The following is a 15865-nucleotide window of genomic DNA, read 5'->3' on the forward strand; positions in this document are numbered from 1 at the left end:
AGATCGCATAGTGAAAAAACAGCATCTCAGACAGCTAATTAAATTCAAACCACAACAAAGCGCTCTGGACTAGTCATTCACATCATTCACAACAGTCAGGGTTTTTTTTTTTGTATGTACTCTGTTTATAGAAGAAAGGTTCACATTGTGTAATAATGCACCTATTTGCTGAATAGAGTATAGGGGTATCAGGGCAGGATACATGGCAGCACATAAAGCAGTTTTCCCCTTGCTTATATTTTTCCCCTTGCTAAGTATTCCCCTTGCTTTCTAGTTTGAGATATGGCTTTCTAAAATATAAATGTCAATGTCACATTCTCTTCTAAATATTTTTGTGTTAGTCTTTAGATGAAAGTACTTGCTGAAATGGTTAAATTGAAGTCTAACTACAAAAATACTCAGGCTTTTGTATTCTCATTTTCTTTCAAGCTGTCTGTGCAAAACTAGCAGCTGAATGTTCAAGGTCTTTGCACGGCAAACTCTTGTTATTGCAGATTTAATCACTTGTTAAACGAATAGTGCAGGGAAGCACATTTTCATCCAACCATTTGCACACCTGGTTGAAACCATGGAAGGGACTTTTCTCTTGACAGTTTTGTCACACTTTACAATTTTTAATTTCACTGCTCAATGAGCAGTAGGGGTTTGATTTTGCACTTGGTTGTCTCTCTTTAAGCCCTTCTCTTGAATCATTCCTCTCTTGTACTAATAGTGTGTCCCGCTCCTAATCAGCTGGAGCCCCCGAGGATCAAAACATTTGGTATTGTTAATCTAAAGACGCTTTGTGCCAAATAAAAGATCATTTCTTTCCTTTGAGTTTCCCCACAGTGGTTGGTGGACCCGTGTGCTTTTGTACAAGAAAGAAGGCATGCACAGCCTTTCTTAAATTTATAATACAATTTTATAAGGTTCTCCTGTGCAAATACACGCCATCCCAAGTACTGTGCAACAAATAAATAAAAGAGTGTAATCAGCTGCCTTTCAGAGGAATCGCCCATTGACAGACTTCAGCTCCATCATAACCACAGCGGGTGGCAGAAGCCTTTTTCTCCTCTGCAGGACACATAGCAGCACACAAAGTAGTTTATCCACTTGCTGCTTATTATTTTCAGAGCACACCTCCAGCTTGCAACAAATTAAAAACAGAGGAGAAGAAGAACTGCCATCACCTGTAATAGACGGTGATGTGGGAAATGTAGTCCCTCCAGTTTTGTTCTTTTTTTTTCTTTTTTCTTTTTTTCAAGAAGCAGCTGATTTCAAGAATATTGATATCAAACTGACCAGTGACACAGCTTTGAAGGAAAATATGTGTAGGACTGGAGATAACTGTTTAACAAAATCTGAACCTTCAAAATAAGAGTGAGGCGATCAGTTAAAATGTCTAGTCAGTTGCCAGATATCGTCTCTTACACAGCTTATACAGTGTCTCTCTCTTTCTCTTGCTTTCATAAAGCATCAGCGTGTTAGAGCGAACAGTACAGATCAGGCATAGGGACGTAACTGTTGTCCATGAAAGTGTCTGCATAGCAGGTGCACCATGGTGATGCTCGGTCTTCAAAACTGCTCGGCTAATGAAGGGCTTCAGGTTGGGACTTGCAGAGTGAATGTATAATATTTGTAAAAGGAAAATGTCATTATGGAAGAACGCATCCATTATGTTATTTTTCCTCCACACATTATTTTAGATGTTTAACTGTGTTAGCAGAGCCTGTCCTACTATCGTTTCAGCCATACACACATCAGCTGCTTAAATGGCACATATTTATTTATCAAGCTTTCACTGACTGAATGTGTCTTCTTTGGTTCCTTGATACCATTTCCTACCATTTTTAAAAAAAAAACTCATTTTGTTTAATTACGTTGATGAATTACTGAATCATTTTAAAAAATACAGTTAAGCCCTTGTTAGTGTAAGAAAAGAAAAATATGGGAATTATAAAAGCCTGGGAGCGTTACTGTCCTTTACTAAATAATAAGCTAATAAATTGCCTTCAATAAGGAGCAGATTTTTATTTTTTTTAATATAGCTGGCAAATGGAAAGCTTGTTGGCTCCATTTGTAAAATGCTGACATGCTGACAGATGAACAGTGACAGTCCTGAAATCTACCCCCACTGCATCTGGGGAGGGTGCATGTGTTTCTCCAGCTGTCTGTCACTTGTCCAGGTTATGGAAGGCAAAGTAAGGTAGCTGATAAATCACTGCCTCAGCCATCTGCTGTTGGACAGTTCCAAGAGAAACGTCAGTTGTTTTTGTGATATGTATAAGGACCTAACAATACGAGTATCTCAGTGATCGAAGTGTCAACTGACATCTCCTAATATTAAAAAAATAAAACTCCCCAGGTGAATAAGAAATGTGATGAGGCGAGGCAAGAGAAGGAGACCATGGTGATGAAATATGTGCGGGGTGAGAAAGAGGCCCTCGACCTGAGGCGGGATAAAGAGAGTCTGGAGAAGAAACTGAGAGAAGCCACCAAAGAGGTGGATCGCCAGGCCCTGCGAGGAAACCAGCTGGCTCAGGAGAAAGGGCGGCTACAGCAGCTGTATGAAGCAAAGGTGACCATTTTATAGTGCCTCTGTTTTATAGAGAGAGTTTTGTATTTATCTATTTGAACTCATTTAAATTCAGCCTAATTTGCCACTAGACATAATAAAAAAATAGACATAGCTCTCGCTTTGAATACACAGTACTTCACAGTGAAAATTAGATCACATAAGCGACCTTATATTAGTTTTTCAGTGAAGCGAGCATTGTGTGGGCGATAGATTTATTCTTCCTACGGTGGTTTGCAGATGTAGGACCCTTTTAGAACTATCAGTGAGAAACAAAAAGCAGGTTTTTTTTAATAAAAAGAAATGTTGGCTCCCAACCAAATATCTGTTTGCTGATCTGTCCTTTGAACTGCGTTCTTAGGAAGGGGAGGTTGGCAGGTTGAGTCGAGATGTGGACAAACTAAAGGAGGAGATCAACTCCCATCTGATCAAGGTCAAATGGGCCCAGAACAAGTTAAAGAGTGAGGCAGATGCGCACAAGGTAATGTAACTTTTGTGTTTATTTTTTGTTATTTTATTAAAATTTAATAGTCAATGAAGGTAAAAAAGGAGGTGTACAAGGTTAATTTGACCTCTGTTGCATATATTATCCTCAGGATTTCGATGATATTATAGAGTGAGCATGTGCACCTCAGCATGCTAGAGCCAAATTTTATTCAAAAATTAAAATGACACATTTACATGACTACATGCAGCTCCAGTTTTCAGAGTGTGCCTTACCCATATTATTAAAACAGCATTCCTCTTCTGGTTAATGTTAATTTCCTTTAGTTTAAAGACCGGTTGTTTGTCAAAGACTTACGCCAGCATACAAATTACATCCCCTTCAGTCATTTTTGTCTGCAGACACGCCATAAAAAACATGATTAGAGGCGTCTTGTGATTCACAGGCAAAATGAAATGGGGTGAAAATGGTACAGTAATGGACCTGCGAGAAAATCATCATTAACATCATAGCTATTTTTGAGAGTGTCTTATTACAAACTAATGGTTTTATTTTTGAAGTGACTCCAAGCAAATATGAGGCTATAAACAGAGGGGAAATGGTAAAAAAAAAAAAAAAAGTCGGTGGTTCCTGAAGGTCGCAGCTGTTGAGCCACTTTTCTGTGTGGTAACCTGTGTGGTTGACAGGTGTCTGTGCATCTTAAAATTGTGCTTTAGTGCTATAGTACAAAAGCATATTTGTGTTTATTTGCAGGAAACTAAAGACAAACTGAGAGAGACCACGTCCAAGTTGGCCCAGGCGAAGGAAGAGACTGAGCAGATCCGCAAGAACTGCCAGGACATGATTCGAACATACCAGGTTTGTGATATTTAACACGGGAAAATAACAGATTGCTCAAGACCATGGAAGAAGTAGATTTTCCCAGAATCAGTCTGAATAAGTGTTTATTTGTGCATGATTTGTATCTGTCACTGCAATCAGTTGGCTTACTTTTGAATAAATGGCCTAACCCAACACAAAAGTTGATCTTTAACTATAACGTGCTATTACGCGTGCAGACAAAGACTGCATGACGCTATTGCCGCGGCATTGTTCTTTTCATAGAATTTGAAAATATGCTATTCAGTAACAACTGAACTTGAGCACGACCGATTCTGCTTCAAGAGAAAAGCATTTTTCATTTGTACCTTGTGATGGTAGCAAAGAGCTGTGCTAGTCTCTGTCTCTGTGGTAGAAAGATTATTACCTTTTTTTTTTTTAATCGCAGACAACAGTGTCAGCATATCACAAAGTAAGACTTAAAAATAAAACAATATGACATAAACCACAAATGGAAAATCATTACTGGCAGTTATTCCCTCTTATTTGTGTCTATAAAAATATTTTCCTTCAACTGAGACCCCTCTTTTTTTTTTTTTTTTTTTTTTTTTTTTTTTAAGGCTGTCCTTTTACAATGTATTTGACTTTTCTCTTGCCCTGTTTGTTTTTTAAAATCTTCACTGTCTACTCTATTTCAGGAATCAGAAGAACTCAGGTCCAATGAGCTTGATGTTAAACTTAGGGAGACGAAAGGAGAGCTGGAGAAACACAAGCAGGAACAAACAGACCAGTTAGAGGTGAAACTAAATACGCATACACAACACATTCTCAGACCCAATCCTATCATCCACTTTGCCCTCCTAAGGCAAAACATAGCATCTGCATGTCAAGTTCAGTTTACTACATTGCATTATAGCATTAGGACTTTTACTGAATAAGCAGTAGATTTGTTAGATTGTGTTAACAAGAGTTGAAAACTGAAAAATTGGGGAAAATGTAATAATAACACAAAAAAGAGAATTATAACGTAGAGAATAAAAAAACCCTCCCCATTTTATTGAAGATTAACTTGTTAAACTAGGTTGCTAGAAGGAGCCTTTGACACTGACAAAAAACAACAGGAACTTTAAATAAATTGGTTACGTTTGTGCACTTAGTTGATAATGAGGTTAAACTGCATAAAACTAAAGATTTGTAACTTGTGTTGCTTTCTTTAATCTTAAAAGTTGGATGTCTGAGCTGGGAGAGACGCCATCCTGAGTTTATGTTTTGCAGTTATACTGCTTTTTCACACTGCTGCAATCTTGGATTATGAAGTTGGGATTTGACTTTCCAAGTGAGAAATCTAGCTCTGCTTTTTGTGAGGATGCACTGATTTTTAACGTGTAGAGATCCCCATATTCACTCCTGGACAACGATTGATGCAAAACGGCAAAAACAATAGTTAGTGGGTGACATAACTGTTTGATGAATGAAGGTTTACTTTTACTTGTGAACTCAATTTCGATTTTTATCTGTGTGACGAGGCACCAGAAGACAAAACAAACAATAATTCAAAATTGCACATACGCTGTGATTCGCCAAGCCATTATTCAGCCTTTTATTGATTGTCGATGCCAGCTCTTCTAGTAAAAATGTTTTTGGCCTGTTTTTCTCAGTTTGAGAGGTGTAATTGCCTTAACTTGGACGAGATAACAAACTGGCATTCGCGCTCCCCGAGCAGACATGCCTTACACGCAGGCACAAACGTGGACTCAATCCAAACACAATGGCCTGTTTTTTGCTGCTTCCCGCTCTAAAGGGAAATGCACTTTAAAAATAAATGGCCTAGAAATAATCAATATGAAGCTGTGCATTTCAACAACAACTCAGGATACATCACACATCTCCTGTTTTCATTCTACAGCCTGTTTTGTTTTTCTAGAAAGTCCTTAAAATGTCTGTGTTTAAATGAGATGGTCTTAGATTTACATTTTGATGGATTTAAGGTGGCAGAGATTTTTTACATTGTTTTGTTTTCTTCAGGGGTCTGAAATTTGATCATAAAGAGATTCATCCAGTTAGGTATTATGTCAGAGATTTTATTCTTCCCAGTAACTGGAGAGTACATTGCAGGGCCATCACTGATACTGTGTGGAAATAGTTTTTAGGACAGGGTTTATCATGGATGTTGATTTTTGGCAGATGTCACTACTCTGCTGATGAATAAACTGGTCCAAGCCTGTGTTTATTTTAGTATGTGTGTTATGCTCAAGTGATGATGCATCTCAGTCATAAATAATGCAAGTACAAAGTTTCCATTAGTTTTTGGCTATAAAATTAGATTGGAAGGGATAAATGTAAGAATCAACAGTAGAAAATTTACCAGCATCTCCATTACTGCCATGTTGTCGTGGTTACCACAGACTACTAATAGCTTCTGGGAAAAGTTGACTTTCAGTAGCACTGGTAATGGCTTTGTTAAAAAGATGGTCATTGCTTTCACATGCTTAATTAATGCATAAATAAAGCAACTTTAATGAACAGATTACTATAACACACACAGGTTGCCCAGGAATGCTTCTGCATTAAAAATTCTGCAACTGTATGATTTTCTTTTTTGACCGATAGTTGCATTGCTTTGTAAAACCACTGAACTTAAGATGTAATAATCAGTCAGAATTAGCAGAGTTCTGACCAATGTTATTTATAGACAAATATGCTGGCTAGTATTTCAACATCACTGTGAATCACAGAGTTTCCTATTTTGAGTATAGTGTGGAAGTGAAAGAAGGTGTGGCCCCAACTGCATGTTTCATTTGCAAGTCAAACGACCAGTCCTGGTGAAAAATGACTCCATAGTCGTCTCAGTAGTACTGGAGGGCAGGGTATTGTTATACACTCATTAGATTTCAGAGGTTTTTGGGGCCAAATAATAGGTTTTCTCAATATAAAGCATGAGTAACAAGGGTTTGGTGACATTAGGGTAAACAGTAATTGGAGACTGGCAGGGCCAGAATTATTGCAACTTATGATCTTGTTGACTCTGGCAGGTCTATGACCACTCGCATTCAGTTGCCATCTTCAGAGTGACAAAACGGCAATAAGATGGAGTCTGTTTGGTATCAGCCTGAGGTTGAATGTAGTCTGTAATTAATCAGCAAATGTTACAAATCTGTCTTCTGTAAATCTGTTGCAGTCTGTATGCACAGAAATTCACATTAAATCCAGCTCTGAAAAGAGCTGAAAAAGATAAATTCAGAAATTTCTCCACAAATAGTGACATTGTTGCTGCAGGATGCAACACGATATGGCACTCAGCAACCTTGCTTTTATGTAGGAAGATGACCAGAATACAAGCAAATGTAACCAGCCAGTTATTTGCAGTCAGGGTGTACCAAATAGGTGCTGCAGAGGATTTGTGCTCATTATTGTATGCGTTTTTAAATTAGACTGCAATTATTTGCAACTGGATGGCTACATACATAAACTGGCTATCATGGTAATCATCTGCATAGCAGAATAATATTGCTTTAGAGAAGTTTTTATAATTGTTTTTTTTTCTTTAAGTATTGGTCCCAGGACAGAACCCTGTGGAACTCCATAATCAACTTTTGTGTATGTGAGTTACCAGACTGAACAAAAAGAGAGGAAAATTTGTTGGGTATTCTTTTGATAGCTTATTTTAAGAGCTTATTTTTACAGAAGCAATGCAAAACACAAAACAGTGGTTGCATATCTAATGGACAATCTACTGCATCTGGCAGCTACACCGGGTGAAAGCCAAAGAGCTGGAAGACCTGAAGAGGAGCTATAAAGAGGCCATGGATGAGCTTGATACGCTACGCACAAAGGTTTGTCCGACATACTGGTGTTTAAACATTGGCACACAGGATATCTCCAGGTCTTCACTGCAAGAAAGTTGTGTTATTCTTTAGTTAAAGTGTCTGGAGGATGAGCGTCCACGGTGGGAGGATGAGCTGACCAAGTACAGGGAGATCATCAACCGGCAAAAAACGGAGATTGGCCGCCAGAGAGAAAAGCTCGAAGAGGTGACTGCACTTCAGGAGCAGCATCAATGGTACAGCCACACACTCACTCATATAGGAAGTGTGATGGGACACCACCGCACACTGAACAGAGCAGTTTTGCATATGTGGCATCTGACAGAAATAAATAAAAGATAGCACATTTACATAGTAACAAATATTGAAGCACCATCAACTAAAGGGCCTAAATATACTTAATGCACAAAAAGTGACATTTGTTATTTCACTATGAGCAAGCATGTTTAATATAAGTTTTTGTTTTGTTTTTTTTGTTTTTGTTTTGCTTTGCACCTGTATTACCATGCTGACATGACAGTTTTTTATAGAAATGTACAGTTTGTAATATACTACCCGTTCTTCTTTTTTTCTCACTCAACTGCTTCATCAGAGCACTTAAAGATAGAGCAGAGACAGATATAGCATAGAGGGCAGGAAAGGGACTCTGGTCCCTGTGTGGGTGTGTGACTGTGATGGCCATGTGAAGATGATTTAATAGAAAGAAGGGATAGTCACAGTAGAGAAAACCGAAACATTTTTATATTTGTGCAAAAGAAAAGGCTTACCTAAATAAGCAATGCAATCCATGTACATTTAATTATATTGAACAGTTAAAATGTTTAGCTTGCCATCATTATTATTATTTTTTTTAGTCATTGAGCCCATTTGAAGCCCATTTAATGATTTATTTATTGTTTTCTGGATGTAGCGATGAACAGGAAATCAAATCGCTTCGTGATGAAGTGGATGGCCTGACCAATCAAATGGCTGACCTGCACCGTGATGTACAAGGCAGCAGAGAGCGTGAAGCGGAGTTACTGGGCTTCACTGAGAAGTTGAGCAGCAAGAACGCTCAGCTTCAGTCGGAGAGCAACGCACTACAGTCTCAGCTGGACCAGCTAACTAACAACTTCACCGAGCTTCAAGGAAAGCTGCAGGAGACCAACAGGCTGCTGGAAGACAAGGTTGGCGTACTCTGAGTGCACTATCTGATACAATGCATTTGTTGATGAGATGAAAGATAAAAATGATACTAAACTCATTTTTGTCTTTGTTTTTCTTCTTTTTTGAAGTTGTTATCAAATTGTTTTGGTTTCAGCGTCTGCTCACGTTTCCTGGTTTGATTAAAGAAAGATTGAAATACATTTTCTAATCAAGTGTTTGAATCCTTTTGTAGAAGCAGAACTGAGAAAACATACAGTGGATCACTGTGTTGTTATAAGTAATGACATTTTCCTGCTCGAAATTCAGGAGAAAGTCTTAAAATATCTTTTTAATTTTGTTTTTAAAGCAAGCAGCCATTCCAATATATATTACTACTATATAATTGGTGTTATTACATCATTAGTCTTTTTTTTTTTCTTACACCATTAATCCTGCAGTCACAGCAACTGAAACAGGAAGAGGCGCTGAGACGACAAGAGGTGCAGAGTCTGCAGGAGGAGCGGGCAGCACTGCAGACGGAAGTGGCCCAACTGAAAACCAGAGTAGAAGAGCTGAGGGATGAGCTGGTGACTCAGAAAAGGAAGCAAGCTGCTAATATCAAAGACCTCACAAAACAGCTAACACAAGGTCAGATACCCTAATGTATTTATGCATCTCTTGTTTTTGTATAGAAAGTCTAGAATAATAATAAAGGTTGGTTTGAAAAGGCAGATGATTTCTCAAACATCTATCATGGAAAATGGCAGCGTCTCGGTTGTTTAGTGGTTTACACATTTTCCTAACAAGTTAAAAATCCCGAGTTCCATCTAAGGAGAAGCCCGGTCTCAAAGAGATCTGTGCAAATCAAACATGTGCAGACACCCACTGTGACAAACCCTTTGCTAACTGTCATGAAACAACAGAATAACTGTAATATAGAGAATTGTATCATTTCATTGAATTATCAACCCTTCAATAGTTTTGTCATTCATACATAAAGTACTGCAGAAAAGTCTTGATTCACCTCATTTTTCTTTATATTTAGCTTCCAGGGAGCCAGCTTCTCGTCATTTTTTAAAGTAGTCTTAAGCAATAGTTCTCCAGGCTTATCGAAGGGCTTTCATAGTTCTTTTTGGACATTTGCTGTGACATTTTGCTCATGTTCTTATTTTTTGGTTCCAAAGATAACACCAGAGATTCCCAAAGAGCTATTAGGTGAAATATTGGCATATCTCAGAATGGTGTACAGTGTGTGCTTTAAAAAATTTGAGGATAAAAGAAGAAGTGCCAAGCCTGAAAAATTATCTCCATCAGATAAACATTATATGAAAGTCATATCCTTAAGAATTGGGGGAAAAAGCCAGCAAAAACCTGACACATGTATCTGGCCCGTCTTCTGATTCTGAAATCGCCATCTATGTATGAAGGACTTCAGGAGACAATGAGTGTCTACAGCCTACAGTGAAGGCTCTGTCATGATTTGGGAATAGTGGTGTTGGAGATCTTGTCAAAACTAGTGGAATCATGAATACAGAAAACCTTCAAGAGATTCTCAACACAATACCATCTGGAAATCAACATGACAATGATCGCAAAAATAGTGTCAGGGCAATAAAAGTATACCTGGATAAGAAAACAAAGAGGAACACTATCACAGAGTCACATAACGAGGAGAATCTGCAAAGTGATTGATGAGTGTACAGGTGGATCCCTGCTGTGGTTATACCTAACAGGGTGAGCCAGCTTCCCTCGCCTCTTCTCTGGGAGCAAAGAAAAACCTTAGAGCTGAAAGTTCAGCACTTTTATGTTCTGTGATCAATCCTTTCACTTTCAGCTGTCTTGTAGGCTAGAGAGGACTTTTTTTTGGCAGAAACAGTAATTTTTCATCAGTGTAGCAGTTACACTTAATCAGCATAGTCATTTCAAGCCTTTGTTCAACCTTGGAAGGTTTGCTGAGGCTGCAGGGTTCTTCAAAAGCAACTTGTGTCATGTTTATTCAGGTTGACTCCTTCCAAGAGGAATACTCAGAGTTCAGCTGAGCTGTGATGCTCATTTTCATAATATTTAATTGTCAGTGATGTTGATTTTCACAAAGTGTCTGTGACAATGACATCTTGGTATTAGTCACCTTTTGACAGTTAACAAATCTTTCTTTTTCTCTAAAGCCCGAAAAAGGCTGGAGCAAGTTGAGAATGGAGGGTGCGAACGGGATGCCAGCAGTATGGGCAGTCGCTCCAGTTCCTCAGGTACTACTCCAAGATTTGGTTAGTATTTAACACCTAAAGTTATCATTTTTTATTTTTTGCTATTGGGCCTTTCAGTGGGATAGATTCTTCTTCTTCTTCTTCTTCTTCTTCTTCTTCTTCTAAAAACCCCCCCCAAACATTGTATCTAGTCAATGTTTCATACAGGAAAGCAATATTTCACAGCTCATTCTTACATGATCAAAGCCACATCAGTGATAATTGTTCATTGGTGATGTGTGTCTTTATCCCCTTGATACTCCAGGTTCTTTGAATGCACGTCATGGCAGCAGCAGTGGCGTTGAAGAGCGGTCACCAGAGAGCCAGTCGGGCCCTTCGGTGGTGGTTGTGGACAGTTTCCCAGAGGTCGACAAGGCTGTGCTCGTTGAGCGTATCGTCCGTCTGCAAAAGGCTCTAGCTCGGAAGCAGGAGAAAATCGAATTCATGGAGGACCATATCAAGCAACTGGTGGAAGAGATCCGCAAAAAGACCAAGTGAGTGGGATGGACCAACATAGAGGAATCAGAAAACGGGAAATGACACAACTTCTTGCATCTCTACCTCTAATGTTTTGGAATCTTTTTGATTGTTGCGTGCTCAAGCAGTACTTATGAATAAAGGTTTGAAATTGACAGCAGTCCCAGTGCAAATGCACAAAAGTCTCAGATACAGTGTTTCAGGCTTTATGGCTTTTATTTAAAAGATAGCAGTAATATTACAGGTTTGAGAAAATGAAACGCTCTGCAAACAACCTCTGCCTTTTAAGAAAACTAACAACTTAAAGTAGGATGTGTAGTCTATGCTACGTATACGTTCAGTTCTTTTTATTCACTTTTTAAACATTGAAACACCCCGACCAATATGACAGCTAAGCTCTGAGCGCTGAACGTATCATATCTCATTTCATAACTTGGTTCGACACAGATTTTCCAAATGATGAAAGGATGCTTCAGCTGACCTTGACCCCCATACAGACAGTTTTCGGCGCTCTGCTTCCTTCTTTGTCTCACCCTCTAATCTTTTGATCCTAACCCATGAAGGCACTGACTCATTCATGACAAACTTCGCTGAAATCTATTTATAGTCTGAGCCATACATGGAGCCGCATGTGTATGACTGCTTAATGATGCTCCATCCATATTCATCTCCATCACCTGCAATGAAAAAGCCAGTGTAAAGGACGTTTGGACGATATTAATCTCATCGCAGTGTTGCGTATTCTACATTTAAGGCCTCGCAGTCCATCGTGTGCTATACTGGTATACTACGATAAAATGATCAATGAATATATGTTTAATAAATCTATATATTTGTTTTTGATATGTTATAAAGCTAAAAAAAATAGGATATTTAAAAAGTCAGAAGGTCTCGAAGCTGAAAGGTAAATAACTGAAGTTCTATAGTTCAGCTGTACAGTTTGCTAAAGTTCTGCTTCAGTTTTTTTTTCTTTTCATCCATCCTACTTGATTCTACTTGGATCATCTCTGCTTTCCCACTTCTCATTTGTTTCCCAGCCATAAACTCGGATTGAATCCATTAGCCTCAACCTACATTTAAGAGTTAAAATTGAGGACGAATCCCACGGTTGCGAAGCTAAATTTAGCTGTGTAAAATCTCTGCTAAACACGGGGCCGGGTGTGGGAGGGTTACACTACTCAGAGCAGGGATGTAAATTTGTCCTCTTTGCCTTTCTGTCCCTATCCCTCCAGGACAGCCTGGTGAACACTGACAAGATAGCTGTAAGGCAGGTGATGAATAAAGAGACGGATACATGGCGGCTAAAGCTTAAAGGGTTTCAGATAAGGGAGAGTTGGTGGCTAATCTTCGATACCACATCCATGACACTTGTCATAATCATAGCAGTGTTTTTCATCTTTAAGCTCACTTTTGAAAGTGGGAGGAGCCTTTCTGGGTGCCACTGGTCAGGGCTGGACAATACGTTTACATTTAAAATCTATTCAAAGTAGATATTTGATAGTGATACGGTTTATTGTTGCAATCTAAAACCCTTTTTTTTTTTTTTCTTTAAAGCTGCATCAGTGCAGTCCACTGCAGTCCCAGTGGCCCCACTAGCTCACAAATACGCCTGCAACACAGAGAGAGACACAGTGCCCCATTTGAACAGTTTGAGCCCTAAACCTTTCTTATAATTATCCCATGAAGGAATATGCAGTGGGATCTGACTTGAGTGAGTTTTCACAAAGTCCAGTAAAGTATTCAGGTGTCTAACAAGGATACTCATCACCTAAAATAAATGGTGTTTTTCCAGCCTGCCGAACTCACGTGATGCAGTCGATCTTCTGTTTTGTTCTGCTCAGAAAAATCAGGTCTGAGCATCGTCTTAAGCTGCCCATTCTCTCGATATTGGCTAAAGTTCAGATGTGAAATCTTCTTATGGCTTTAATGCAGGATCATATTTGGTCCATATTGCTTAGTCTTACAGTACCATTGGTCTATTTTCTTTAGCGACGGTAGCTGTAGATCAATGGTATTGTAGTATTTTGTTTTTCTAAGCCAGACAGAACAAGATTCTGCAGAAACCATATTGTAATGACTGAAACCTGCAGCTACAGTTAAAAAGCTGTAGCATTGCTACAATATAATAGTCTTGCAGGAGCAAAGAAAAAATAATTGCGAAACCAGAAATGGTCCCTCCCACTTAGCAATTTTATCGCTACCTGGTGATTTGTAGATGTATTTTCACTCATCACGCAGCCTTGCATTATGTTCCCGGAGTGGCTTGTTGATGTAATGTGTGTAGGAAGTCAAAGACGGGTCAGTGTATACAGTAGAGTACAGTATATGTGATTGGAAGTAAATGAGCTAAAACGAGCAGAATTAGCAGCAGCATCCTTCAAGGGCAGTGATGTCTTTCCCTCTACTGCCACACCTGGTTATTATGGCCATTAGGTCTAAATTGGCTGTTCATGTGACTTGAATTAAAATGATACTGTTGAAGACCAGATGGGAACAAAGCAGGCGGACGCCTTCTGCTCAGGAGATGTTGATACCTATTTATCTGGAGAGCACTCTTTTCACTCCACTAAGGCTGCGATCAATGATAACTGTAAATCAGAGGAATATAGGCTCTGTTGCAGGCTATTGTGGGCCCACACTGGTGAATGGGTTAAGTATGCATAATGGGACGCATCACTTCAGGGATATCTGTCTCATTGCCAGTCAGGGTCATATCTTAAAGTATTTTTGCTGTTGTCATGATGTTGTCCCTTCATATTTTCTGGATGAAGGATTGTGTTATGGTTTATTGAGATCTCATCACATGCATTTGCATTTACTGAGCAGGTGTACTTGTTGTTGTACAAAATGAAGCTGATTACTTCCTGCTTATAGCCTCCATGTTCTGAATACAGACCACAATATTTTTTTTTTTGTCCGCTACCTTTCTTCTGACCTTTTGAAGTCCAAAGTTTGTAATCTTAAGAACTGTGGTTTCTTAATTGAGCTGTTGTGCCACCCTCACGCTATGCATGCATGACTCGCTGCCCCTCTTTTTTTAGAAGGAAAAAACATCCCTTTGAATCTTAGATTCAAAATAAGTCATTGTCATTCTAAATTTCTGATCTCTTCCCCCTGCCGACCTGTGCATGCATTGAGCACATCATGTAGCCACATCTTTAATTTCTGTCACTTTTTTTGTTTTTACTAAACACTGTCATGATGGAACTGGGGTCCTAATATGGACCCTTGCAAGGCTAGTCTAGAGGTAAGTTTCATTTTATGTCTGTGGTAGCCCATGTGTTTTTCTGTGAGTGTGGATGGGATATTTTCTGGTGGTGGCTCTTTTATGATACTTGCAGAGCTATTGTCCATATAATTTTGCACCCATGTACTTATTTGCTTTGCTAGATTAGAATCAATACACCATAGCATAGTTTGAGGTAGATGTTAGCTTTCCTTATGTGTTAGATTTACATTAGCATAAAAAGCACATGCATTATAAAAGAACAGGAGCAGGACCCATCTCTGAGTATGGATGCTTAAAATGCATGTTAAAAACAATCCCTCTTTTCTGTTTATGCAAACATTGAATCTTTTCAGTTCGGGCTGAATTGCTGGTGCTTTTGCATTTTTTACAAATGTAGGCTGCTGCATGCTGATTGGTACCTGCAACTCGATTCACCTATTTTAACATGGGCCGTTAATGCATGTTATATTAATGAAAATATCACAGGCATGTTTCCGACCCTTTTCACCTCTTTCCCAACACATTCACATAAATGCCTCTGCGAACAGGAATAATTAAACAGTGGGCTCTTCTTGAATCGCTTAGTCCCCCATGCATGTCTACCCCAAGAAAAATCTAGGTGTTTAACACTGAAGGACACCACTGGAGGTCAGTGTAATTGACTAGAATGGATCCATAGCTTGTTGCAGACTGAAAGATGACTGATCTATAAAGCTCCTCATAGCACAGGATGATGTTTTGTACTCATTTCCATTTATGGTTCTGTGTTAATTCCTACTTTGCATTTTTCATAAATACTTAATGAGTCTTGGTGGCAGTAGTGGTAGTTGTGTTTAATATAGAAATAGAAGCGTTTTAAACACTGTATTCCTATCTAATGAATCTTTTTAAAAATCTCGAGTCTTTCAGCTTTTATTATTTTAAGTGCCCCCTACTCTGAGCTCATCTTATAGCTAGCCACCCTGAATTTGAACTACACATTGCTAGTTGATAGTTGAGTACTTTAGGTTTATGGTTGGATCGACAGCGGGTTACAAATATCGATTATAGTACTGGGTTGTTGATCTTTTCTCTAGGACAGTACGCAGCCCTCTTCAGCTATCTGCACTCCTTTATTAAGTGATTGGAAAATGAAAGGATACGGATGCA

General features: G+C 38.8%; 1 protein-coding gene across 3 annotated transcripts in view; it reads left to right on the forward strand.

The window, feature by feature from the left end:
* ccdc186 (coiled-coil domain-containing protein 186) overlaps positions 1-15865 on the forward strand; it is a 25030-nt gene that overhangs the window by 5118 nt on the left and 4047 nt on the right. For 2 of the 3 annotated variants that reach the window (XM_005747392.2, XM_005747393.2), the window contains exons 5-14: positions 2345-2557; positions 2916-3035; positions 3753-3857; positions 4517-4615; positions 7565-7651; positions 7736-7878; positions 8553-8808; positions 9226-9415; positions 10933-11031; positions 11276-11504. In XM_005747392.2, the coding sequence (XP_005747449.1) occupies positions 2345-2557; positions 2916-3035; positions 3753-3857; positions 4517-4615; positions 7565-7651; positions 7736-7878; positions 8553-8808; positions 9226-9415; positions 10933-11031; positions 11276-11504 (1541 nt within the window). The remainder of the gene's footprint in view (positions 1-2344; positions 2558-2915; positions 3036-3752; positions 3858-4516; positions 4616-7564; positions 7652-7735; positions 7879-8552; positions 8809-9225; positions 9416-10932; positions 11032-11275; positions 11505-15865) is intronic. The other variant, XM_005747394.2, reaches the window with a different exon arrangement.

This window comes from Pundamilia nyererei, unplaced genomic scaffold (genome assembly GCF_000239375.1).
Source record: "Pundamilia nyererei isolate P.nyererei 1_Seehausen unplaced genomic scaffold, PunNye1.0 scaffold00196, whole genome shotgun sequence".
NCBI classification, from domain to species: Eukaryota; Metazoa; Chordata; class Actinopteri; order Cichliformes; family Cichlidae; genus Pundamilia; species Pundamilia nyererei.